The sequence below is a fragment of the Aphidius gifuensis genome, linkage group LG2 (assembly GCF_014905175.1).
Source record: "Aphidius gifuensis isolate YNYX2018 linkage group LG2, ASM1490517v1, whole genome shotgun sequence".
Lineage (NCBI taxonomy): Eukaryota > Metazoa > Arthropoda > Insecta > Hymenoptera > Braconidae > Aphidius > Aphidius gifuensis.
This window is the reverse complement of record NC_057789.1, coordinates 913057-939074: the sequence shown is the minus strand read 5'-3', so window position 1 is coordinate 939074 and position 26018 is coordinate 913057. Positions and strand designations below refer to the sequence as shown.

Here is a 26018-nt window from a genome sequence, read left to right as displayed (position 1 = left end):
TTAAAAATAAATTTTTTTCAAAAAAAATCTTTAGCTATTTTATTTTTTTTGTTTATGTTGAAAGGAACAAAAATTTTTTATATTAAAAATAACATGGATATTAATAATAATAATAAAAACACAAAGAAATGTGTAAAAAGAAATTTTTAAAAATAAAAATATCAAGTTCTTTTTTTTTTTTGCATTTGAGTTATTTTTTTTGGGATAAAAATAATATTTTTTAGTTTTGTTAATTATTGTTGTTTAAAAAAAAAAGAAAAATGTATTTTTTTTGTTATTTTATTTAATGAAGAATGCTTTTTTTGTTTGGTGAATTTTTGGGGGTATTTAATTGTGGGAATATTTAAAAGAAGCAAAGAAAATTAAAGAAATTATTTTTTATCAAGATTGATGAGTCAAAGTTGTTATATAGTTTACAATTTAATTTTGTATATAGTGTTGTATGTGTAAATACATATGAGATAGCTGTATGTCAAAAATAGTAGACGACCTATTCGAAAATAAAATATCTAAAAATATCATTAAAAATAAACGTCTGCACGTGTAAAAACATACATTAATAATTTGCTGTTTTTTGCTTGCCCTATGAGGATTTCACTACACACAAAAATCAAACGAGTTGAACAAAAAAAAAAATATATATATAAATGAAAATAAAAAAAAAAGGATTTATTAAACAAAGAATTTAATATAGAAGCTTTTTTTTTTTTTTGGGATAAATTATTAATAGTGTTTTAAATATTTTGCAATAATCGATATTTTAAAATTGAATTTTTTGTCAATCTTTCTGAATCTAGGTCATCGAAAAATTGAATTATAAATATATTTTTAATAATAAATTTGAATAATGATTTTATTTTTTTTCGTACTCGAAAATTCAATTAATAGATTTTTTTTTTTGTTGTAAAGCTTAACTTTGATGAACCGACAAAGAAAATTTTCATGACCTGACTTGAAAAAAGGCCAAATTATTTGAAAAAAAAAAAAGATAAAGAAATTTTTTTCTTTTAAAATTGTAATAATAACTTGCCACTTGTACCATCAGAACACACATTAAATTTACAAATATAACTTTCAAGCCAATAACTCTAAAATTAAGTACTTTTAAAAAACCACAAATAGCTGATAAAAAAAAATAATAATACTGAACAAATAATCCAAAAATATATATCAAATTTAAAATCATAAAAATTATTTTTCATTTTTAAATTTAGAGTTAATAAAATTCATTTTAAAAAAAAATCAAACTACCATAAAGTTAACAATTGAATTTTAAAATAAACAAAAATGTCTCGTTTAATTTTAGAGATAATATTTTTTATAAATTAACATAATTTTTTGCTTGATATTTTTTGAGCTCTACTTTGGATTATTTAAATAATAATATTAGTTAATTTAAAAAATAACATTATTTATCATTTAACAACTGCGTCGTTTAAAATTTTAAATAATATATAAAATATCTTATAATAAAACAAATAATATCAAAGCAAGATTCACGGAAGTGACATGAAATTTACGATTTATTTACATTTTTTTATGTCTCCACCCCCACAAATTTCGACAATATACTCTTACAAAGAGTTGAATCTTTATAGAACAAAAATAAATTCCCACATTCAGTGGAAAATATTCAAAAAAAAAATATGAAAAATCTTTTAAAAGAGACAGATTGACATATTTATTTTCAACGAGGTAAAAATAAAATTAAAAAAATAAAATTGTCAGTAATATTGAGTCGAAAAAAAAAATGAAAAATTTGCCAAAGAAATTGAGTAATAAATTTTTAAAATTAAAATAAAAACAATTTACATTTTGGCATAGTAAATAGAGTGAAAAAAAGAGACCAATAATCTAAATAATTGACAATAAAAAAATATTAATAGATAAATAAAAAAGCTTGAATATATTTTATAGATTAGATCAATAGTATCATTTTTAATTAATTAATTAATCAATTGGTAAAAAATTAAATGGATAATGTTTTTTATAACAATATATTTTTAAAAAACATTTCAACATTTGAATTGGTACATGGACCTGTCAGCTTGTCCAACATCTAACACTTTTTAAATAATAAAAAGCTAAGAAAGTTGAGAAACGACAAATGATGATGATGATGATGATGATGATGATGATGATGATGATAATGGCGCCAAGCAAATTCAGCATGTGGCGCCAATAATCTGACTCACACACTTAGTCAGCAAATTTTTCAAATAGAAAATTTTTAAACACACAATCTACAAGTTTAATTACAAAATAAAAATCAATAAAAATATCGAAGAAAATTGTTGAAACTTTTACAAAGCAATTTAATTATCTATACTATTATTAAAAAAAATTACCAAAGAAAAAAAAGTTCAAACGAAAAAAAAAAATAGAAATTAAACCAGACGATAATTTATGAATAATTAATTGAAATAATTTTTTAATAAATGCTATAGCCAGTATTAATAAAAAATCATTGAATAATTAAAATAAAATAATCTCAAATAATTCATTTGATTATAAATAATTGATACAAACTGAGAAGACAAAGAGACATTGAATTTTGAATATTTTATCAATTTAAAATCATTAAAATTTGACGAAACTCTAGTTAGCTTCATCAGGATAATTTTAAAAATTTAAATATCTTTAGCTTTTATTATAAATTAAAAAATTATCATTATTTTTATGTCAAAATAATTTTTTTTTTTTAAATAAAATTGACTGAAGGGGTAGATTGCATTGTGGTGGTGGTAAAAAATAAGGGCGTTGGTTGGTCGATGTTTTAGTTAACACACACTTTGGCTGGGTGAATTTTCTATTTATAGAAATCAAGATTTTTTTTTTTTTACTGTCGAGGAAAAGTTGTCGAGCAGTAGCAGCAGCGAGGGTTGATAATTCTAAAAATAACAAAACCCCACTGAGGGAGGAAAAATAATAATAAAAATTGCCCTATTAATTGAATTTTGATAAAAAAAATTGTTTTAAATTATTTAATTAGTTTTTTTATTCATTTAATTTATTTATAAATTATTTTAATAATTTCTAGAGTTGAAAATTATTAATGACATGATTTTTATATAAATTTATTTGATTATTTATTGATGAAAATAAATAAATAATGTATATAATTATAATTTAATTGTAAATAAATTTTTAGACCACTTGTTAAATCTAGGGTATGTTTACCAATTGCATTGAAATTTTCCAAGTCAGTGTATTACATCATCATCATGAATAAATTTTAAATAGTCTATTTAAATATTGATGATCATTCGAGTTATTTTTAAATTTATTGATAAAACTTGTTGGCTTTAGGTGTATACTTTTAATTTTTTTTTTTATTTTACAATTTCATTGTTGTTGTTTAAATAATGTAAATAGAAAAAAAATTAAATTACAAGTTAATTTATTTTTGTGATTTTATGATGTTCTATTTATTTTTAATTTTTTTTAATTATAAAATTGTCTAGTTTATTATTCAAAGACCTTTAATCCAATTGAATTTTTATTTTTTTTTTTTTCACAATTGTCTGGTGAACGTTTGTCAATTATTTAAATTAAAATTCTTTGATTAAAAAAATGACAATTATATATTTTTTTTTTAATTTAAATTATGATAATTGTGGGTTTTTTATTTTCATTTTTTTTGAATTGGGGCATTAATTATTGTTGAAATTAAAAGAGAAAATCGATAGAAAATAAAGCTGTGATTGAAGATAATATATATATTTATTGAATCGTTATAATTTTAGTTTTATTTAATTAGTAAAATGTGATAATTGAGAGAATATAATTGCTAGATATATTGTAAATTTTGATAACAATAAAAAAGAAAAAAAAGCAAGATGATTGGCAGATAAATTAATGCCAAATAATTCTGTCAGACAAACGTCACTCAACCCTGAAATTTCACAGAACTCAACCCTCTCTTTTACTTGTGCTAATTTTTATTCTGTATGAGTCGTTTTAACAATAATTATAAATATGATACATGAAATTTTATTGCGTCAATAACACTCGTTAAAATTAATTGTAAAAAAAATTTAAAAATAAAACAACCAATTTATATCAAATTGTATTAATAAGTATTTAATAATTTTTGATTGAACAGTTGTACAAAACAGATGTTCACATTTAGAAATTTTTTTTTCCTATAATATCTTATATAAAAAAAAAAAGTTAATAATATTTTGAATGGTAATTGTTTAGTGAGTTTAAAATTAATTTTTTGGAAATTGGATTTTTTTTTTTCTATTTTATATACGAGAGAATTGGTTGCAAATAAATTTCGAAACGGTCTCTCCTTTTTCGATTTCGATTTCGAAGCTTTTGTTGCAGTTAATGTTTATTGCAAATTATTTAAATTTTATTTATGTATTTATTCTATAAATGTGTAAATCTATAAAATAAACACAATTAAATGTATTTTTTTTCGTCCTTGTAAATGTGTGTTCACTTGTTCATTGGGAGGTTTTTTTTTTTATATTTTTTATTTTCTCAAATAACTTTGACCGACTTTTTTTCCACCCTAGACATTTAAATTATTTTTTTATATTTTTTACCTCAAACTTAACCAATGTAAACACTCAAACGTTTATAATTATATTTAATTTTTTTTTTTACTTATAAATAAACTTTAGAAAGAAAAAAAAAGTTAAATTTTCGATGTTGTTTTATAATTAAACAATTTTTTTTTCTAAAATAAAAAAATTAGTTTTATATTTAAGTTTACTCAATTGAAATATATAATGATTATAAATTGAATTTTTAAAAATAGATTTTAATTGAATAAATGTGTTATACATAAACAAGAAACAAACACTGACAGTTGACATTTCAAGGGTTTCTTTTGTGTTTAAAAAAACAACAATAATAATAAATAATTATATTTTTAAATGTTTAAATATTTGATTAAAAACAAAAATATTTAATATATTAAAAAACATAATTATAAATATTTTAAAATAAATACTAAAATAAATTTTTTTAATTTAAAAATACACTTTTTCATGTTAGCTTTAAATTTTTTATACTTTTATACAAATAAATCACATTTTTTTATTTATTTTCGAATCTATTTTAATGGATTTATAAATAATACATAATTTTTCGATGAAAAAAAAATATATTAAAAATTCAAAAAAAGTACTCAATTTTAATTTAAAAAAAATTTATAATAATTATTTTTTTAATTAAACAATTGAATGGATGAATTTTTTTATCTGAAATCCCGGGAGAGACTGGCTTTATTGATTTAAAAAAAAGCTCAAAGAATTATTATTTTTTTAGATTATTATTAAGGCGACATGATAAATTTAGAAAAGGAAATAAATTAATTAATAATTTGAAATTTTATATTTTTGTATGAATTATTACTGGCTTGTTGAGAGTTTGTTGAGTAAACTGTTAAATGTCAAACGATGACACTCACTGTGATAAATATCTTGTCATCAAAATTGCAGTATAACTTAAATATTTTACACATTTTTTTTTAATTATTTTTAAAAGAAACAAAGAGATTCTCTTTCATCATTGTGACCAAGCACTCAACTCTTGTCTAGCAGTCAGCATGGCGACTGTAGGTATTCACTTTGTCTATTAATAGAACGTAATAGTCGCGTAACTGGATTACAATGTTGTATATCATCTCAAAGTGCCAGCATTATCAGCGTAACAGTATTAAAAGTTTTTCCTATTATTATTCCAATTTTAAAAAATTAAATAACGTGATAATAAAATAAGAAATAATTTATAATTTCATCATTAATTTTACACAGTTTATTATTAAAAAAAAAGCTAAAATTTTTATCAATTATTATCTCGATAAAATTGTAAACAATTTAAATGAATAAAAAAAATTAACATATTTTTTCTAAATTAATTAAAAATATCATATTTATATAAATAATCATTTTTGTTTTTTTTTCTTAAAATATTTTTTTTAATCAATAAAAGACTGAATCGATTAATCAATTAATTAATTAATTAAAAACTGAATAATAATAAAAAAAAAAAATAGCCAAGAAAGAAAAAATATAAATTATCAATTTTCTATTTATAAAAATAATTTTTTTTAATTGTTAATTAGCAATTTAATTTATTTTAAAATTGAAAATAAAAATTTTTTTTTTTGTCTTAATTAAATTCTATTTTACCAATTAACACATAAAATTGATTTTTATATATTTAAATTTATTAAATCTATGTAATTTTAAAGATTTTAATTTGTCGAATTTTTTAATTTAATTTTTTTAATAGCAAAAGAAATTATTCACTTAAAAAAAATTAATAAAAAAAGGGAAAAAGTTAAATGAGTGTTTTTTTAAAATAGACACGGTCAATGTTATCATGATGAAAGAAAAAAAATTGATGGTATAGAACAAGGGGATGCTTATTAATAATAATATCAAAAAAAAAGAAAAAAAAGAAAAAAGAAACAGACGGTTTTATCTTTCATGTATTTGTGATTTTTTTTTTTTTTTTTTTCATTTGTAAAAAAGACATAGGGACTTTGGGAACAAATCAAATATCACAGGTGGAAGTTTGTATTGATGTAACCAGGAAGTAAATTCTACGACCTCGTAAATTTATTGACTATTATTATCATTGTTATTATCATTTTCCGTCTTAGACATCTCTAAAGACACATTATCTGTCTTCCTAAAATTTTTGATTCTCTGCTTCTTGTTTTTTTTTTATAATTGTTATTAATAAATATAAAAAAATAATTGATAATTCAATTAATTTGATTAGATATATAAAATATATAGGTATTTATTAAAATTGTTTAAAATAAATTTAATCAATTGAATATTTAAAATTAAATTGAATTTTTAAACTGAAAATTATTGTTTTGCTTGAATTTTTTTGTTTTCTTTCCTTTTTTTTAAATAATTTTATTTATAAATTTTTTATATAAAAGTATTGTTAATAAATTGAACCACGTGTTGTTTTTATTTATATTTATTTTTTTTTATATTTTATATATGATATCGGGCTGAAGGCCACAGTCTATCGATCGAATTATTCAAAGCTCGAGGGAGTGAGTTAGAGTCTCGTCCCTGAGGCACTAACAAAACGACCCCGGAACAACCTTTAAAAAAAAAAAAAAAAATACCAATGCAACCCTAGTATAGAGCAGCTATTAATCTTTTTTTTTTTCATTATATTTTTATCAACTTTTTCGTATATTTGATTTATAAAAATGAAATTTGATTTTCAACTTTGATTTTTTTTTTCGATAAAAAATAATATGTTTTATTTCTTAATTATACAACATTGTTATTTGATTTAAATTAAAAAATTTATTTTTTATTTAATAATACAATGTATGTTAAAATAAAATTTATTACTTAAACTTTTTTTATATTTATTTTTAAAAGCACAATCAAAAATTTATTCATCCCTTAAAATATCGTTTACACGAAAGCTTTTTTTTGCTTTTTTTCATTGAACCTTTGTCCTTGGATTATTATAATTTTTTTAATTTATATTTTTTTCTATTTTTTTTTCCTTTTTATTTACCTGTATATACATTGTGATTTATTTTTTCACTCACGCAATAATTTTACCAAGAAAATGTTAGCAAACGATAGTATATGAGGCAAAAAAAAATCACAATATTTTTATTCTTTGATTTATTTTTTTTCTCTTTTTTATTATCGCGATGATTGAAGAAATAATTGCTGATTAATGTTTCATTGTATAAAGAGTATATGTAAGAATAAAAAAATAAAAAAAAAAACACCTGTAAGATGATGATGATGATGGGGTGCTTGAGGGACTTTGGCATTAATCCAAATGTCGTTTCACCAGCTGGTCGAAGGCGTTACCCGGTCAATTAACGTTGACAAGTTGTTTAAAAAAAAAAAAAAAAAATTTTTTTTCACCTTACAATTGTCAAGAACATTATTTGAATATTACTATAATTTTTTTTCCCTTTTTTCATTACGTAATATGGTAAATAAATAATTTAAAAAAAAAATTTTTTTTACACTAGTTATCTAATTTTTGATAATTCAAAAAAAAAAAAGGAAATTGCGTTTAATTGAATAACAAAAAAATATATAAATAAATAATCATATGAATATGTGTTTTTTTATAAGGAAGTAAATATTATTTATTTGCATTATTTATCAACAATATGCATGTGCTTATTTATATAAAAATTTTTATGATTTTTTTTCTTTTTTTTTTCTTTAAGAAGTAGCCAGATAAAATGCATAATTTAATCCAACAAACAGTGACTGTATAATTAATTATAATATTTTAATGATGTTGTTTATTTTTTTCTATTTATAGATACTGTGAGAAAATTTATATGCTTCAATTTATTATTACACAACGAGGTATCATTGCGCAAGCATAATCCATCGTATTTGTAAAATGCACGATTTGAAAAGGGTGAATAACAAAAGTATAAAATATTCAATAGTATTATTTTTTTTACCCCTCTAACGACTGCCAACCTTCTCGTCAAATTCAACTAAATAGAAAAAAACTATAATAATAATTTTAACAATTTTATTTTTAACTCCACTTATAAATTGATCGGAAAAAATGTTTCTTTTTTTGCAAAACTTGTTGGGAAAATTATTTAAAGAATATAAAAGAAATTTAAATTATTATTTAAATATTTGAATTATTCAAGGGAAAATGACTTTTAATGATAAAAGTTTAATAAATGATTTTTTTTTAATATCTAGGTTTAATTTAAGTGGGTTATTATTTTACATTTTGAATTATTAAAATTTTAATATTTCATTTTTTTATTTGGCTTTGTTTAAAAATTTCTGATATGTAGAAAAGAGAGGGAACAAAACGAGGTTTAAAGAACAGGGTTAAATAGACATTTAAAAAATTATTCAATCTATTTTTATTAATTTTTACTGTTTAAAAATAAATATATTATTTGGTCAGTCAAAAAAAAAAAAAAAAATTGTCTGTGTAATTAAGGGGCTTGTCAACCCTTAATTTTTGACCTACAAATTTAACTAATGTCTCAATTAATTTGGAGCTTTTCAAAGAATCCTAGCAACTCAATAAATCTCCCATTCCCTCCCACTTACCCCCTATATTTTTTTTTCAATTTTCCATAAACAAAAAAAACCGAGTAAATTTAATCTCTGTAGTTAAAAAATTTTATCACAATAGTGCTAAAAGCTTCTTGTTAAAATGCATAAAAAAAAAAAAAGAAAAAAAGCATACATTTTAAAAAATTTTAAATAAATACAAACACGTATTATTATATATTATTAAATAAAAAAAAAATAAAATAAATCAACATGTAAATAAATAAATAAATAGATCTACAAAAAAATTAATTTTAAAATATAAAATAACTCCCGATAATTGAATAAAAAAATAAAATGATAAAAAAAAAATTTATCAGCATGTGGCTGATGAAGCTTCATTAGTTTTCCATTTGAATATTCCTCAACATAAAAAATAAAAATCTAATAATAAAATAATAAATTGAACGCCCTGATTTATTTGTCAATTATTATTATTTCTAAATTTATATGATCATTAATTTTTTTATGTTAAACATATTCAATTGTCATTCAAAAAAAGATAAATATATATTTGACAATTGCCAAGACCTATCAATCAAAAATTGGACAGTTGAACAAGGTAAAAACTTGTCAAAATTTATTTAAAACATGTTCATGGGCGGACATATTTAACTACTTGTTAATAAGCTTTTTCTTCTCTGATTGTCGAAATAAATAATATACATTTATTTATATTAAAACACAAGTTTGTCCTTCAGTATATTATTTAAATTTTATGATTTTTTATCTATTAATAGTTAATAATAATAATAATTAATGACTGTGTGTTTTATATGAGTCATTAACTTCAGGGTGATGATCAGTTGATATTAAATTTTTAAATAAAATAATATATAGTAAACAAAGTCTATTTTAATATTGCCAAAAACTATAGCAGATAGTTTTCACTTGGATTTATTTTGAGAAATAATTTGTTGGAATTTTCATTTGATTATATAAACAATTTTTTTTTCATTAAAATAATCAAAATAATTTCCGCAAATGCGCAACTTCCTGTGACCTTCAGCTTAAATTATTTGGCATAATTTTTTGTTTTTTATATTTTATTATTATACAGCTTTTATTTGCAAATGTTTATTTATTAAATTTTTTTTCTTTATAAAAATAGTTTAATGTAATTTATTTTTAATAAACGGAAGTTGATGATGATCAAAGATTAAATAAACAAGGTCATTTTTGAATGAAAAAAAAAAAGTTGATTTTAATGTACCCAACAAAGTGGCAATAAATAAATGTAAAATTATGGAATTCAAATGTTAGTTTAACATCCATTAAAATGTCAAATTTTATAATACATTTGTTGCCAAAATAATCATTGCAAAATATTTTAATAAAAGTGTAAAATTAAAATTATATAAATAATAATTAAATTTTTAATTAAATATTAATGTTTGCAGAGTAATTGTCTAGACCAGGTTTAATAGTATAAACAATTGTCAGTTTCAGTCGATTGATTTTAACACCCACATTTGACAATCAATTATTAAAATGGCATATTGCCTAATACAATTAAAAAATGTATTTATAATAATATAAAAATAAACAATCAAACATAAAAAAAATAAACAAAGCCAAGATATAAATTACTATGAAGAAAAAAAATTTGGCAAAATTGTTTTAAAAATTATCTGGCAAATTATATAAACATTTTTGTGAATATTTATTGTCATTAATTTATTATATGTGTTTTTATGAATTTATTAATTATACTTGTTTGTCATTGAATACTGTCTGCATAATATTTTATTGTAATTTAGCTGAGGAAAAAAATGGAGAACAATATTTCTGGTAATTTTTTTTTGTTTTTTTCGCAGCGAGACGTTCGGTTGGTTCGAAATATTGTATTTCTACATGGAAATTTAGAAAAATTATGCTCCTAATATTTAAACAAAACGTGAATTTAATTATTCTAAAAGTTTTAGAGTTTAATTTTAATTTCTTTTATTTTTTTTCGATTTTATACTTTCCATGACCTACAGACACAAAAAAATAAAATTTTTTGCTGCGGGTTATATTTGATAAAAAAAATATTTCTAAACATAATTTTCATGAAATTATTATTTTAGTATTTAGACTATAGTAAAGTATAATTATCCTAAAAATTTTAGAAATTAATTTCAATTATTTTTATATTTTTTTTACGTTTTTATGTCTTTCGGAACGAATAGGGCAAATTCGATAATTTCAACAATTCATTCCATTTCAAGAAAAAAATATTTCTAAACGAAAATTTCGCGAAATTATGATTCTAGTATTTAGATAACACTTGAATATTATTATCCTAAAAGTTTTTTAATTCTATTTCAATTGTTAATTATTATTTCCCCCTGAATGATCAAAAAAAAAAATAAAAATAAATTGTATTTTGAAATCTTGGCACAAATAATTCAATCAATTATCGTTGACGTACATCCCATCCCTAACAAAACCATAAAAATAATAAATGAATAAATATAAAATAAATTGAAAATAAAATAATTACTATTATTACTTTGACAAAAGTATAAATATTTATTTTTTTCGTGAAAATTATCGCCAAATAAATCAATAATAAGAGTTTTATTTTTTTTTCATTTTAATTTCTCAATTTAAAGTTACGTCAAATTATAATGATGATAATGATGACGTTATAATTAAACTTTTAGCCAAATAATAATCTTCATTCATGTGTATTTTCTATTTATCTTTCAACTTTAATAAAACAATAATAAAAAAAAACGGGCCTTTTGCCCAAGTAGAAATATTTCATTCATATTATTATCGTCTCTCCCAGTCTTTGCCAATTTCAAAAATATTATTATTTATTTATCAAGTGTCAGAAAATAAATAATTGCTTTCTAACAATATAATAATAATATTATTATATTATTAAATAAATAATTCGACAATGTCAAGTAAACTTTTAGCTTCAAATAATTTAAAATTTTATCCTCAAATAATTTTCATTTTTCTTGTTTAAATTATTTTTATGATTCAACTATATATTTATTTATTTATTTATTTTTATCTATTTGAACAAATAATTGTTAATAAATAATAATAAATAATAAACAACAATGCCAAGTGAATTTTTACTCTCAAAAAGTTTTAAATTATTTTTAAAAAAAATTTTTTTTTCCTTCTTTTAATTTTATTTATTTAATTAATTGTTAATAACAATATAAAATAAATTTTAACCCCCCAAAGAATTTAATCTATTTATCCTTTAAAAAATTTCTATTAATTTATAATTTTTTAATATTTTTATCTACCCAATTGTTGACAATAATATAAATTAAATTCTTTCCCAAAAATATCTAAAATTTCGACTTTCAAATTGTTTAAACAATTTACCCCCCACCTCTATTTTATTTATTAATTCATAATTTTTTTTTAATTTATATTTATTCAATAAACAATAACAAAATTAAATAAATTTTTACTCCAAAATAACTAAAAATTAACTCTCAAAAAAAATTATAAAATTTTTAAAAATTTTTAATAAAATTTTCTTCAATTTTTGTTTTAAATTCTATTAATTTAATTAATTGTTAATAACAATATAAAATCCTTCAGCTTATTTCATCATATTCATATCAACAATTTAACAAAAAAAAATATAAATTATTCAATTTATTTTTAAATCATAATTATTCTACATTGAACAACAAGGTGACTCGCTCATATCATTATTTCTGATTAAAATAAAAATAAAAACTTCCTCCATTGCATAGATGAATTTTTAAATATCAAATAATAATAATATAAAAAAATTTTATAAACTATAGTTTGTTGACGGTTAATGCTACATGTTGAAAAACATGTAATAGACACAATGTGATATCTATTAATAGACAAGCGCAAATCGACGAGGCCAACCATGCCATCGCACATATATCCTCAAATAAAATATATAAAAACCCAACCACCATTCTCATTATTTAACTATTTTTTTTTCCATCTAAACTCGTACTGAATTATTAAATAATCCGACAATCATAAAATTATATCAATGCTATTTCAAAATTATATTATTATACTGATATTAATCTCATAATAATTTATGAAAATGAAAAAAAAAAAAAATCATTATTTTGTAATACTTGAGTAATAAATTCAAACAAAGGAAGTTGAAAATATAATCAATATATTGTCTATTAATAGTTTAAATTATCATTATTATTTTAAGTTATTTTTAAATTATTGAAATATTATTTAATCGATTAAATATTTTATTTTTCTGCAACACTGAACCCTGCAGTGACAGTAGAAATATTTGTTTCGAATTTCGAAATGAAATAAAATTTCGAAATGAAATAAAATTTCGAAATGAAAATCAAGCTGGATATATTTTTGAAAAAATATAATTATAAATAATTATGAATTGGAATTATTATAATTAATAGGATAATAATTGATAATTTAGAAAAAAACTTACTTCTTGTTGTGACGAGATTAATTGGTGCTGGATCAGGCCTCAAAGCTTGAATGGCATTTTCATTTGAGCCAAAATTTTGACGAATTGGTGATGATAAATTAATTGGTGATTCATTTGATTGACCACCTGGTAATGCTGGTAATACATTTGTTGGTAATGATGGTGACATACCAGCTGTAAAACCAAATGGTAATCTTGGTGATGAACCAGCAATTGAACCAATTGGTAAATTATTTATCACAGCACGTTTATCAACTTCTGATAAATTTTTTGGTGGTCCAGGTGATGAACCAGCTGATGGATTTGACGGTGGATCGTTAGACATTCCGGTAATTATGTCAATCGGTCAAATCATCAATATGAAATTTGACATAAAATATTTATGACTATGAAAATTTTAATTGATTGTCTGAAATCAAAAACAATTTTTTTATTTTTCAAATTATTATTCAACATTTATATTCAATATTCATTATGAAAATTTAAATAAAAAAAAATAACATTAAATATTTATTATGACTCATAAATTATTTAATTTTAAATCAATATTTTTATATATTTTCTAAATTTAAAATTCATCAATTATTCAAGGATATATTTTCTTGTTTTTTTGTGGCTTCTATTGTCTGGATCATATTGGCATTTAATCATTATTTTTTTGAGCATAAAAAGTATTTAATTTTTCATTATTTAATTAACAATTTTATTGTGAAATTAGCTGTAAAAAATATTTAATTTTATTTATAATATAATAGTGGAGGTCTTGACTTGTATGCGAGAACAAAAATATAATCTTTAAACGAGACGAATAATAATAACAATAATAATAATAAAGAGCTTAGGGGTGACCCACTTGCAATGTCAGATAACCTTGCTGAAATAGATCGTCGCCTGGGATTACAACAATATTTTAAAACTATATTTTTTGTATATATTTTTTTTTTTTTTTTCGTTATTTAAACATTTCACTATGAACTTGAAAAATTTATTTTTTGACCCAATTGATGTCTAGTTTAATGCAAAAAAAAAAAAAGAAAAAAAAAATCTAATTAATTTTGATTAATTAAATCAATTTCTATTAATTGAAAAAAAAAATATCAATTTTAGTTTTTTTTTTTTTCTGCATTATTGTTGTCATTTTATTTTCAGATTTTTTTTTTTTTTTTTTCTATACCAACAGGTGTATTACCCGGCTCACATTTTTCACAAAAAAAAAAAATAATAGTAAATATTTAGAAAAACAATAATTTTAGATGAAAAAAATTTTATTATTTATATTTTAAAAATTAAGTAAAATTATGTAAGGAAAAGTACCGTTAGTTTGAAGAAAAAAAAACTAAAATGAAATTTAGAAAATCTATTGTGTGTTTATTCTTGGAAAGAGGGGAAAATTGTGTCCAGCTGAGAAGAAAAATGACCACGTTACAATTCTAAGCAAAATTTAGCAGTAAAGAAGTAAAAAAAAAAAAAATTTATTTATATAATTCTAAAACCTAAAATAACAGTAATGTCAAAAAAGAAAAAAAAAAAAAAAAATTTTATAAATTAACAAAAATTATAATTAAATGAAAAATAAATTAACTCACATGAAGAAAAGTTGGCGCGAAAGCTGACAAATCAACACTCGCGAAATTCCACTTGTTAAATAATCCTAAATTTATCACAATAAATAATTAAATTACCAATTAACACACAATTAATCAACAATTACAAAAAAAAAAAAATTTCAAAAACAAAAACACTAATTGTTTAACAACAAATGACAGCTAAACAGCACAAATTTTCCGACGAAAATATCGTTAACCAAAAAAAAAAAAAAAACACCAACAACAATAACAATTAAATTTATTTAAAAAAAAAAGAATAAAGCACGTTGATTTAATTATTTTAGTAACGAGTAAGTGAGACAGGTAACCTGTGTGTACAGGTAAACTTATTTATTTTTTGTAAAAAAAAAAAAAAAAATAAACACACGATAAATCACGCATGCGTTCGCGACAAAACCAATTTACAATTAAATTATTAATTATAAAAATAACTTGATTGTTTACATTAATTGTTAGTTAGTCAAAAAATAAACTCCACTTATTTTTAAATAATTTATAAAACAATTTATTTTGGTTACTTGACTACAGCAGTGATCCTCATGGATGATGAATCCATTATAATTTTTTCTCTTTTTTTTTTCTACTTTTCTAAATGGTTTTATGATAATTATTGATTATAACCTGTTTGAACATTTTAACTACATGGTGATTGGTCAAAAATAAGGGATTATACAGGATTATCTTGTTCCTCGGAACAGGTGCACACACTGGGATTTTTATTAGACAACATTATTATGTGTGTGGCCAAAAATATTTTGCAATTTGTGTTGGTGTTGCATATATATACCACAATATCATTATCGAGATATCGCAAATTAATATCGAGATTTATACACACATAATCGACGCCATTTTATATTTTTTTATTTACAAAAAATTAATAATTAATTAGTATTATAATTGCCTAACAAGATCATGATTATTTTCTAATAATACAATTTGAATTTTTTTTCGGAATTGTTGGTATCAATTTTAGTTATTGTTTATTATTTTTTTTTTTTTGGAGCAAGAGACATCTGAAGTTGGCTTTAAATCATCATCATCTACATCTTCACATTATTGAAAAAAAAATAAAAAAAATATCAACAGCTGACGTTGGTTATCATTATTTTACTCCAAAATCAACGAACAATGATTTTATTTATTTATAAAAAATCTTGATTGTTATATTACTGTTTTTTAATTATAAATAATTAACTTTTTATTATTATTTTTATTGATACATGTAAGTTTGATATTTTACCATGAAAAATATATATCAATTTCATGATATGTCATCATTATTTATTTTTATTATTAAAATTATAATTGTTATTTAGTTTGTGAGGTTAAGTTTATATTTAATTTTTGCAGTAAAAAAATGTCTTGGCTATTTGGTAAAAAAAAACAAAAAGAATCACCAACAGATTCAGCTGAAGAGACAACATCAGTTGGACCAAGTCAACCAGATGATTATATTATCATTGAAAAACAAGGAAATCCATTTGCTCCAATGAATCCAGCATCTGGTAGTGTCTCTTCATCAAGTGGAAATTCACTGTATCCATATTTAAATGATGGATCAATGAATTATCCATCAGTACCATCAACAATACCTCAACAAATAAATAACAACAATAATCAAATTGAACAACAAAATTATTTAACTGGTGTACCATTTAAATTGAGTAAACAATTTGATGATGATCAAAATAACGAAATTGAAAGATTAAAAATTGATGAAATAATATCATATTATTCACGTGTCAATGTTGATAATTTTAATTATGATTTTGGTCTTGAAGAAAGTGTCATTAATGAATTAGAAAGTACAACTGATTAATTATTTTTTTTTATTTTGCAAATAGAGCAAACAATTTAAACTAAAAAAATTATAAAATCAAAAATTTAATTATTGTTTGCAATTATTTTTACACATCACAGCATAATAATAATAATTAAATAATTATTATTTATTTATAAACTACAAATTAATCATGTCAACACCATACACTTATTATTATTAATAATAATTTTTTTATATATTAATTATTGTGCTTAGAAATGTGCCACAAATTTCGTTGGCGAAAAAAATGCAATCGAAATAATTATTGCCATTTTTAATTTGCCATTGTTTTAGAATTATAAATAATATAAAAATTAATTATTTGTATAATACAATTGTTAAACAATTCACACTTTGTTTATATAATAAAATTTAATTTTTATTTAGTATTAAATTATTTAGTTTATCAATTTTTTTCGATTGATAAATAATTTCGAAATTGAATTAAGTTAAATTGAGGTAATATCAAAATTGGTACAGAAATAATTTTTTAATTATTTATAATAAATTTTAAGTATGTTTTTGTATAAATAATATATGAGTAATAACAAATTAATAATTTATATGATAAACCAGTAAGTCAAGATGACAGCAACAATGAAAAGAAAAGGTGTCCAAGTTTTGATGAATCCTAAGATACTAAAAGAAATTTATTTAAAATATTAAAAATATTATAAACTTGTTGTTAATAATATCGTTTAATAATTAACAATTAAAAATACATACCCAACATATTTTCCATAGATGAGAATCATAAATGCTAGCTTGATCATGTTCCACGAGCTTGAGTTGTCATAACTCATCAAATTTAATGCAGTTGCTACGTGTGAATGACAATTGTCACAACACAAATTATGCTAAACAACAATAATTAACAATTAATAACATTGTATTTAATAAATTACATGAAATTAATTAAACAATAAACACTTTGATCAACTAAAATTGACCCAGTTACTTTGTTGATGTAAAATACCAGTTTAAAATGATTCATCAAAGTTTATAAGTACCATTCTTGTTTTATAAATATCACTAGCTTCACCAACAGCATCATCCCAACCAGCAACACCACCTTTTGCTTTTGAATAATCAAGTTGCCAATATTTTGTTGGTTTACCAAACGCCATTTTGTCCTCTGACACATGATAAGGTCCAGCAAAATCTCTTATGATTCCAGTTGATGTTGCTATTCCCATATGACCAATAAATGGAAAAAAATATCTATTTAAATAAAAAAACAACAACAATGTATTAATTATTAATAATAATAATTTATATTTTAATTTTTAACTTACGTTAAAAGTGGAATTGGTGTCCATACAATGCAAAAAGGAAATCTTCCTCTTGCTGAATCTATACTCAAATCCATCACTGATGATGCACTTGTTGTACGTGATGATTGAGCAAAATAATCATTATCTTTCATGATTAATTTTTTATCAACAACAACAACACCCTTTTGGGTGTTATTATTATTATTTTATTGTAAATAATATTATTTATTACGTGTTATTGGAGTATCGCGCGTGACTGTATGAATTTTAGTTTTTAGTTTTTACTGATTCATCCTAACCTCAACAACAATTTATTGACCTAATAATAAAGATATTATTATTATATATTTATTAATTAATTTTTTCGTTAATCTAGATGATATTTTAAATACTGCTTCTATTGACATGCCTATTTTTTATAATTTCAGATAGATATATTTAATGTAAATTATCTTTTTAATAATGATTATTTTTATTTTTGCTAACAGATGGTTTGTTTTTGTTTACTTTGAATTTTACTGTTTTTTTTTTTAAAAAACATGAAGCAAATAATTATCTAAATTGTAAATAATAATTTATCAAGTATTGGAAAATTTATTAAACATTCTTTTTTAAGGAAGAGACCTGGTATCATTGCTGTATGATGAAAAATTCAAAAAATAAATTTTTCTATAGAAAAATCATCAAGAAGGTACCACTGGGTACCACATGATTCTATGAAAATAATACATTAAAACCATTTAACCCCTGATAAAAAAAATATAAAAAATATGTAAAATAAAGTAATAAAAATTTTATTAAATTAATTTTAAATATTCAATTTATTTAATCCACAAAAAAATTGATAAACAAATCTTGATAATAATAATAGAAAAAAAAATTGCACGCGTTTCAGAAATCTTACAAGTTTAAATTTAATCCACGTAACATTCAGTCAAACCAATAACGAAGTTACATTGACACCACGTCAAGGGTTTCACCTAGAGGACAAAAAAAAAAATAATAATTTATTTCTTTTTTTAACGAGTGTTACCTCGGTCATGTTCAAGATTTATTATGGTAAGTAATCATCATCATACAAATGTAAAACAAATGAATAATTAACACTTGTTTTTTGTTGTTATTAAAGATTTTAAATTCAGTTAATTATTTAGTAATCATAGCAATTTATGGATTAATTATTGTGAATTGTGATTTAATAAGAAATGAGGATATTTGTGGTCAACATAATGGACGTCGTTTGTATTTGGAATTTGGTGATAAGGGTATATTGTATGCAAGAAATATAACATTTATTAAAAATATAAAAGATAATGGTAAAAAAATATACGTTAGCAATAGTTCACACGATAAATGCAGCTTGGAAATCGTGACTTGTCCATCATGTGCAATTGTCGTGACCTTCAAGAGTTTGTCCTTGCCACATTCTTGTGATGATGTTGGAATGATGATGGACAGTCCTTGCAGGTGTGATTTCATCAATAATTTAACACTCAATTTTTTAAAATTTACACAATTTTACTTATTGATTATTATCATTAACTAAAAGAACAAAAATTATATAAAAATTTCATTTATTTCATGTAGAAACTTTACATCATTCTATTTTTTTTTTTAAATCAAGATATCAAGCTGGTTCATTTACCAAATGTATTTTTAAATTTATTGATTAAAATAGATGTGATTATGTATGGATCTCTGAGCCTCCATATGAAGATCTATCTGGTGCACCATACTGTGGATTATATTCACCAGTAATATACAAAACAAGCACGAGAACTGTATCAATAACTCTTTTATATTCAAAATCTCACAGCCATGCATTCACCATTGAATACACATCAGAAAGTAAGTTAAAAAAATAATAATATTTTCGAATTGTAAATTAATTATTTGTATTTTATAAATTAGGAAATAGATTACATCTAAATGGTACAAATAATTTGATAACAAATAGTGTCAATGAAACATCTGGAGGAATATTAAATTCACCATTTTTTCCATCAAGTTATCCGAGAGATTTGGGAATGGAATATATCATAACATGTCCCTTGCTAATATCACCATGTAAAATTAGAGTTTTATTTAGTGATTTTCAACTTGCAAGTGTCTCAATTATTGAGGTAATTATATCCAAAATTAGGACATACAATTAATGTAAATTGATAATATAATTTATTTTAGTTTTATGATTGGAATGGACAACGTCTGGATGTTAGTTCAGGTGCTAGATTTCGTCCACCAATAATTGTCAGTTCAGGACCATCATTGTTGATACGTTTTTATGCGAATGGAGGAAGTGGTCTTGGTTACAAGGCATTTTATTCATATGTTATTGGAAATTTTTATGATAAAACAATACAGCCAATAACTGATTGTGGTGGCTATGTTGAAAATTTAGGTGGTGCAATAACAATGATGAATATGGCTGTTGAAGATACAAAAACATTTGATTGTGTATGGTTAATTCGTCCACCAAAAAATTTTTTACACATGAAAACACATATGTATCTAAAGGTCGTGACATTTGCTGAGATGGGTAAATAAATAAATAAATAAATATATTAATATTTTTCGTTTTTTTTTATTTTTTTTTATTGCGACAAATTTAATATTTATTAAAGCTGGAAATACTGAGTTGATTGTAAGAGAAGGACCAACTTCTGTTCTTTTACCACTTGAAATTATAAGACATCCAGCTAGTCAAGTACAACCACCGAAAATGAAAGAACATATTGCACCAGTTGCTAATGGTTTTCATGTGAGTTTGAGAGGTACTTTTGGAGCAACTTCCAGGGTCGCTATTGCCTACACTACTTTTGGATATATTGGTAATCCATGCATTCTTATTTTTCTAAATTGAATTTATTATTATATCATTTTGATGAATTTTTAGAGAATTTATTTTTCACTTGCAAGTGGATATTTTAATTGTAAATTATTTTTAACGTTGATATTTCTAAGTGAAATATTAACGTCATGTGATTATTTATAAATAAGTATTTTTCGAGCTTTTAAAATATTTTTTTTTTTTCGTTTCATCTGGTCAAAATTATTTTTTTCTATTATAAAAAGAACAGTTGTCATTGTTAATTGAGAGATAGATAGATAGATGATGTGTAAGTGTTTTACATTACCTTTTTTTAAAAAAAAATAAAAACGGGCATCAAAAATTTGAGGCAAACATTTCCCGGCATAGACCAAGTGCATTTGTTCACATGGTCTATGCTAGATTATATTTGCCCCAAACCACGCAAATTCCAAACAAATTAGAATACTGAATACTTCTTTGAACAAGTAGAAGACAATAGAAGACCTCCATGCTCTTTGTCTTACCAGAGATATACTTTAGGAAATTTGAAAGCTAAACAAACAGTATTTGAACTCGAGACCACGACTGCTGAAGGCAAGGCTCTTGCCGACTTAGCCATCAGCTCACTCAATGAACAAATAATTATAAAAAATAGCCTAGAATTAAAAATTAGTTTATTACTTAATATTATTTTTTTTTTATTTTTCAACATTAATATTTTTGATTACATGATTTTTTTTCATTTATCATTATTATTTTTCAATGTCAATAAATTTAATTTTTTTTTACATTAATATTTTGTAATTTTTATTTATTTTATTTTCAGTATTAATTAGATTAATGTGGATTTAAATAATGAATAATTTAAATAATATTTATCCGGTTTTACAAATATATAGTCGAAAAAAAAAAAATTACAAAAGTCAAACAGTCACTACATTTTACTATGCTCGTGTTTTTTATTTTCCTTGTATTTGTGTCTAAAATAAAAGCTACATATTTTAAATTTTAATTTATCATTATTTTAATTATATATTAATATTGTCAAGCATAAACACAATCATATATCATGACAATTTAAAATGTCTCTCTGAAATTATAATAATCAAATCAAATATTGCATTTTATTTATTTTTTTTTATCAAATTTACTTGAATCATATTTCTTGGATACATTTAAAAATAATAAATCAATTAGTCATTGTATTGTAATTTAATTTATTTAAATAAATTATAATGATAGTAAAATATGATGATAAATTATTATTCAAATGAGATATTATTTATTTTTCAAATATTCAAATTATCTGACTAATGCTTTATTTAAATTAATTCCAGATTGCTTTTCCGGTTCTGATTTTTTGTGTCAAAATCACAGATGTATACCGAGCCAATTAAATTGCGATGGTTTTGATCATTGTGGTGATAATAGTGATGAGCCAACAACCTGTTTTCGTGATTATTATTATTTTTCTTTATATAATTTACAAAACTATCAAAAAAAAAAAAATACCAACTTATATTTCATATATAATTTCATGTTATAGATTGGGATGTTGAGCCAAAAAATAGATGGCACATGAATAAAGCAAATTATTATTTTCCAAAAATTGATCGTTATCCAGATTTACAAACAGCAACACTTGTTTTTGTTGCCAGTAGCATTGGTTTAATTATTTTGATATCAGCATTAATTGTTTTGTTGTATCGTATGGGTGCCAGAGCCAGGCAACAACGCGAATTACAATCACGTTTACAAACGATAAGTCAATTATTAGGTATTTACAATTATCTCTATTAATTTATTTTTATATAATAAATAATAATTATGTATTAATACTATATTTTTTTTATGCAACAGATGGTGCAAGAATTGATGAAACACCACCTACAGATGATCCACCAGTCTATGAAGCACCACCAGGTTACGATGAAGTTGTAAAAACTCAACATCAGCATGAAAGTTTTTGGAAAAAAATTAAAATAAACCCACGTATTGAAACAAGATGTTATCAAACTCAACAAAGATCGTAAGAATTATATAAAAAATTTATAATTTACAATTTAAAATATCATCTCATTATTATTTATTGAGTCATTTATATTTCATTTTAATTTTTAAATTAAAAATTAGTCCTGTTTAGCAATGTTGAATAAAAACAGCTAAATTTTTATAAAATATTTAAGTAAAAAATTAAAACAAGTATTTAATTATTACAGAAGCGAGTTGATTTTATTTATTTTTATTATTATTTTCAAGACGAGACAGTGAGGTGCCAGGGAGTTTACGAATTTTTAATGGTGAAAGTAGTAGTAGGAATCAAGAGTCACCAGCATTTTCGGCAAATATTGTGACAAGTGTACCAGAAAGTCAAAGTCCACCACCTCCTTATGCCACACCACCAGAAACAATTGGATCATCAAATAGTTTTATCAAAAAAGCTGCAACATACAATAGTAATTATCAAAATTCACAAATAATAAATTAATTATTTATACTTGTTGTTTTTATTTGTTTAGATGGTTCTGTGCCAAAAAATTTTCAAACAAATCGCGTAAGAAAATTATGGCGACGTCAATATTCATATCCTGGCTCAAATGAAATAACAAGTATACGTCCAAGTACATCAATTGATCCAGAATTAATTGGTGTGTATAAAAATATAAATTCAACAAATAAAAATCCATCAGCTAATTTTTCTTCACAGCTTGTGAATTTGAAGAATGCTGGACAAAATATGAATCAAGAATACAAAGAAGACTCAAAAGATTACGAACAAAAACAAGTAGAAAATATCATTAAATTATTCAATGAAAAATCGCTTTGTAAATGTGAAGGTGCATGTGGTTGTGCAATTGATAATACAATCAAAAAAGATAATGAAATTAATAATACTAAAAAAAATATATTGAAACTACTTGGTACTGGTAAAATACAATCGCAAAATTTTAATTTAACATCAACAACAGTACAGTCAATATTACCGTTATCATCAGTTGTTGAAAAAATATATGATATTAAAAAATCAACTGGTTATTTTAGAGATAATTATTTGACACCATTGTCAATTGTTAGTTCATGCTGTTCTCCAGTGAGCTCTAACTGTTCAAATAGCCTTGAAATAATATCTCTAAATACAGTTGATTCAATTGCTCCAAATTTTACAGGAAAAATTAAAACATTTACAAGCTGTGATGCTGATAGTTTACGTAAAAATATACAAGCACTTGATGCATTTTTAGAAAGACGAGAAATTGTTGTTAGTAGTAATAATAATCAAACGAGAAGAAGTCAGTCAATTGCTGAAATGATATTTGGATCTTTTGATAACTCAAATGGAAGAATCAATGGAACAAATCAAACTGGATTTTTTAATTTTGTGAGGGGATGGAGATCGAGCGATGTTTAATCATTTAAATAAAATAATATGTGCTAAATTACATGAAAAAATTAAACAACAAACGACTAATTAAATTCAAAAAAAAAAAATAGAAAAAATTTTGATTATTTTTACATGATTTCGCTGTATAAATATTTGAAAATCAATTGATTTATTTTTTTAAAATTTATTTCTTTGTCATTCAAGTTGTCGCGAATTTATTTCGAAAAAATTATTTATTTCTTTTCAATGAATCGAAATGAAATGACGTATTTAAAATAAACCAAAATGGATTTTCAATAATTTATTAAAACAATGAAAAATATATATCAAAAATTAATTTGAATAATTATTTATAATTTCGATTGAAATTTCATTTAAAAAATAAGGTGTGTTTTATTAATTTTATTATTTATAATATTTCCCGGAAATCCTTGATGTTTATTTATTGTTATTAAACAATAGATGTAAATTTTTATTTTTCATTTATTCTTAATCATCTTGATGTTTTAAACATTAATCATAAACTTGTTAGAAACGACAAATTATAATATTATTTATACACAAGTGAATAATCATTTGATAAATTAATTTCTACCATTAGTTGATGCTTAGAAAAAAAAATATTGTAAAATTAAAATAATAAAGACAATAATTGATGAAAATAATTTGAAATTTATTTTAAATTGTCCCACGTTTTAATGTTTATAATTAATGCTTTAATTTAATTTTACAAAATCAACAGAATATTAATTTATGCAATCGATAATGAGACTATTGATAATAATTATTGAACGAACAATATTTCATTATTTTTGTGAATTTTTTTTGATAGCAATAATTGTGCCATATCACGCGATTTTTAATTTTATAAATCGTGAGATATTAAATGATGAGGACACTGAGAATATTTATAAATTATATTTTGTTTATTTATATTAGTGAAAGCAATATTAATTTAAAAAAAAAAAAAATTATTACATGATTGACGAGTAAATTATAGTTATTTTGAAAAAAAAATATATATTGGAATTTTTAAAGCCGTGAAAACGTGAGGTCACATCACTGAGGTCATTTTTTTTTTATTTTTATTTTTTCATATTCACACATTTGAAATTTAATATTTATTATAATTATTGTCAATGTGTATTAGTATTTATAAAAAATTAATTATGAAAAAATTAAAATACATTAAATGATGATTGAAAAATATAAAATGAATAAAATTTATACTTGCGAAAATCATTTGAGTTTATAAATTAACACGTGTGTATATTTTTTTAATTAAAATAAATTACGATGGAGATTTTTGTAACGCAATATATTGCGTGGCGTAATTAAACGATCTACTAGTTAAATGATTTTATTGCTGACATTACAATATTTGCAAATTGGATATAAATTAAAAATTTAAAATATCTTGAAGTAAATTAAATTAAATAATATGCAGACATTATACATGTGTAATATTATGAATTAAATAATTTTAAAATTTATATTGCATCATGGGTCATTGGCAGGATTCATTTGCTAATTTATTTTTATTTTTTTTATATTTTTTTATTCAACGGACTATTTGTCAAATAAATTTAAGCCTGGTTTTATTTTCTGGGTAATTTATTTAGGGCTACTTCAT

General features: G+C 21.8%; 4 protein-coding genes across 15 annotated transcripts in view; 2 read left to right on the top strand and 2 right to left on the bottom strand.

The window, feature by feature from the left end:
- LOC122848161 (histone deacetylase 4) overlaps positions 1-15831 on the bottom strand; it is a 45009-nt gene extending 29178 nt beyond the window's left edge. For 10 of the 11 annotated variants that reach the window (XM_044146026.1, XM_044146027.1, XM_044146036.1 and 7 more), the window contains exons 1-3: positions 15611-15723; positions 15072-15136; positions 13486-13894 (exon numbers count right to left, since the gene is read on the bottom strand). In XM_044146026.1, coding sequence (XP_044001961.1) covers positions 13486-13810 — 325 coding nt within the window. In that variant the 5' untranslated portion in view covers positions 13811-13894; positions 15072-15136; positions 15611-15723. Of the gene's footprint in view, positions 1-13485; positions 13895-15071; positions 15137-15610 lie in introns of all 11 variants that reach the window. The other variant, XM_044146034.1, reaches the window with a different exon arrangement.
- Positions 15832-16452: 621 nt separating this feature from the next.
- On the top strand, positions 16453-16914 carry LOC122848165. Its single transcript, XM_044146043.1, has one exon. It carries the CDS (start codon positions 16453-16455, stop codon positions 16912-16914), a length of 462 nt encoding a protein of 153 aa, XP_044001978.1.
- A 527-nt stretch (positions 16915-17441) lies between these two features.
- On the bottom strand, positions 17442-18708 carry LOC122848164 (transmembrane protein 222). Its single transcript, XM_044146042.1, has 4 exons — positions 18213-18708; positions 17928-18138; positions 17644-17774; positions 17442-17556 (listed from the first exon to the last, which is right to left on the bottom strand). The coding sequence occupies exons 1-4, from the start codon at positions 18341-18343 to the stop codon at positions 17478-17480; spliced, it is 552 nt and encodes a 183-aa protein (XP_044001977.1). The 5' UTR covers positions 18344-18708; the 3' UTR covers positions 17442-17477.
- Positions 18709-19123: 415 nt separating this feature from the next.
- Positions 19124-25047, top strand: LOC122848162. 2 transcript variants are annotated; one of them, XM_044146041.1, is made up of 12 exons: positions 19124-19250; positions 19321-19658; positions 19870-20039; positions 20103-20314; positions 20376-20730; positions 20816-21022; positions 22341-22457; positions 22550-22780; positions 22864-23032; positions 23263-23459; positions 23523-23651; positions 23711-25047. In XM_044146041.1, exons 1-12 carry the CDS (start codon positions 19248-19250, stop codon positions 23803-23805), a joined length of 2223 nt encoding a protein of 740 aa, XP_044001976.1. In that variant the 5' UTR covers positions 19124-19247; the 3' UTR covers positions 23806-25047. The 2 variants fall into 2 exon arrangements, with proteins under 2 accessions (XP_044001976.1, XP_044001975.1); XM_044146040.1 differs by having other exon boundaries at positions 23523-25047.
- Positions 25048-26018: the final 971 nt, after the last annotated feature.

Bases quoted from the DNA above. Each gene is read 5' to 3' on its own strand.
- LOC122848164 (XM_044146042.1), bottom strand. From the start codon at position 18,343: ATGAAAGATAATGATTATTTTGCTCAATCATCACGTACAACAAGTGCA. The intron at 17,775-17,927 runs GTACTTATAAAC...ATTGTTGTTTAG, and splicing joins ATATTTATAAAACAAGAATG to CATAATTTGTGTTGTGACAA. The intron at 17,557-17,643 runs GTATGTATTTTT...AATTTCTTTTAG, and splicing joins ATCTATGGAAAATATGTTGG to TATCTTAGGATTCATCAAAA.
- LOC122848165 (XM_044146043.1), top strand. From the start codon at position 16,453: ATGTCTTGGCTATTTGGTAAAAAAAAACAAAAAGAATCACCAACAGAT.
- LOC122848162 (XM_044146040.1), top strand. The intron at 22,458-22,549 runs GTGATTATTATT...TTCATGTTATAG, and splicing joins TGAGCCAACAACCTGTTTTC to ATTGGGATGTTGAGCCAAAA. The intron at 22,781-22,863 runs GTATTTACAATT...TTTATGCAACAG, and splicing joins AACGATAAGTCAATTATTAG to ATGGTGCAAGAATTGATGAA.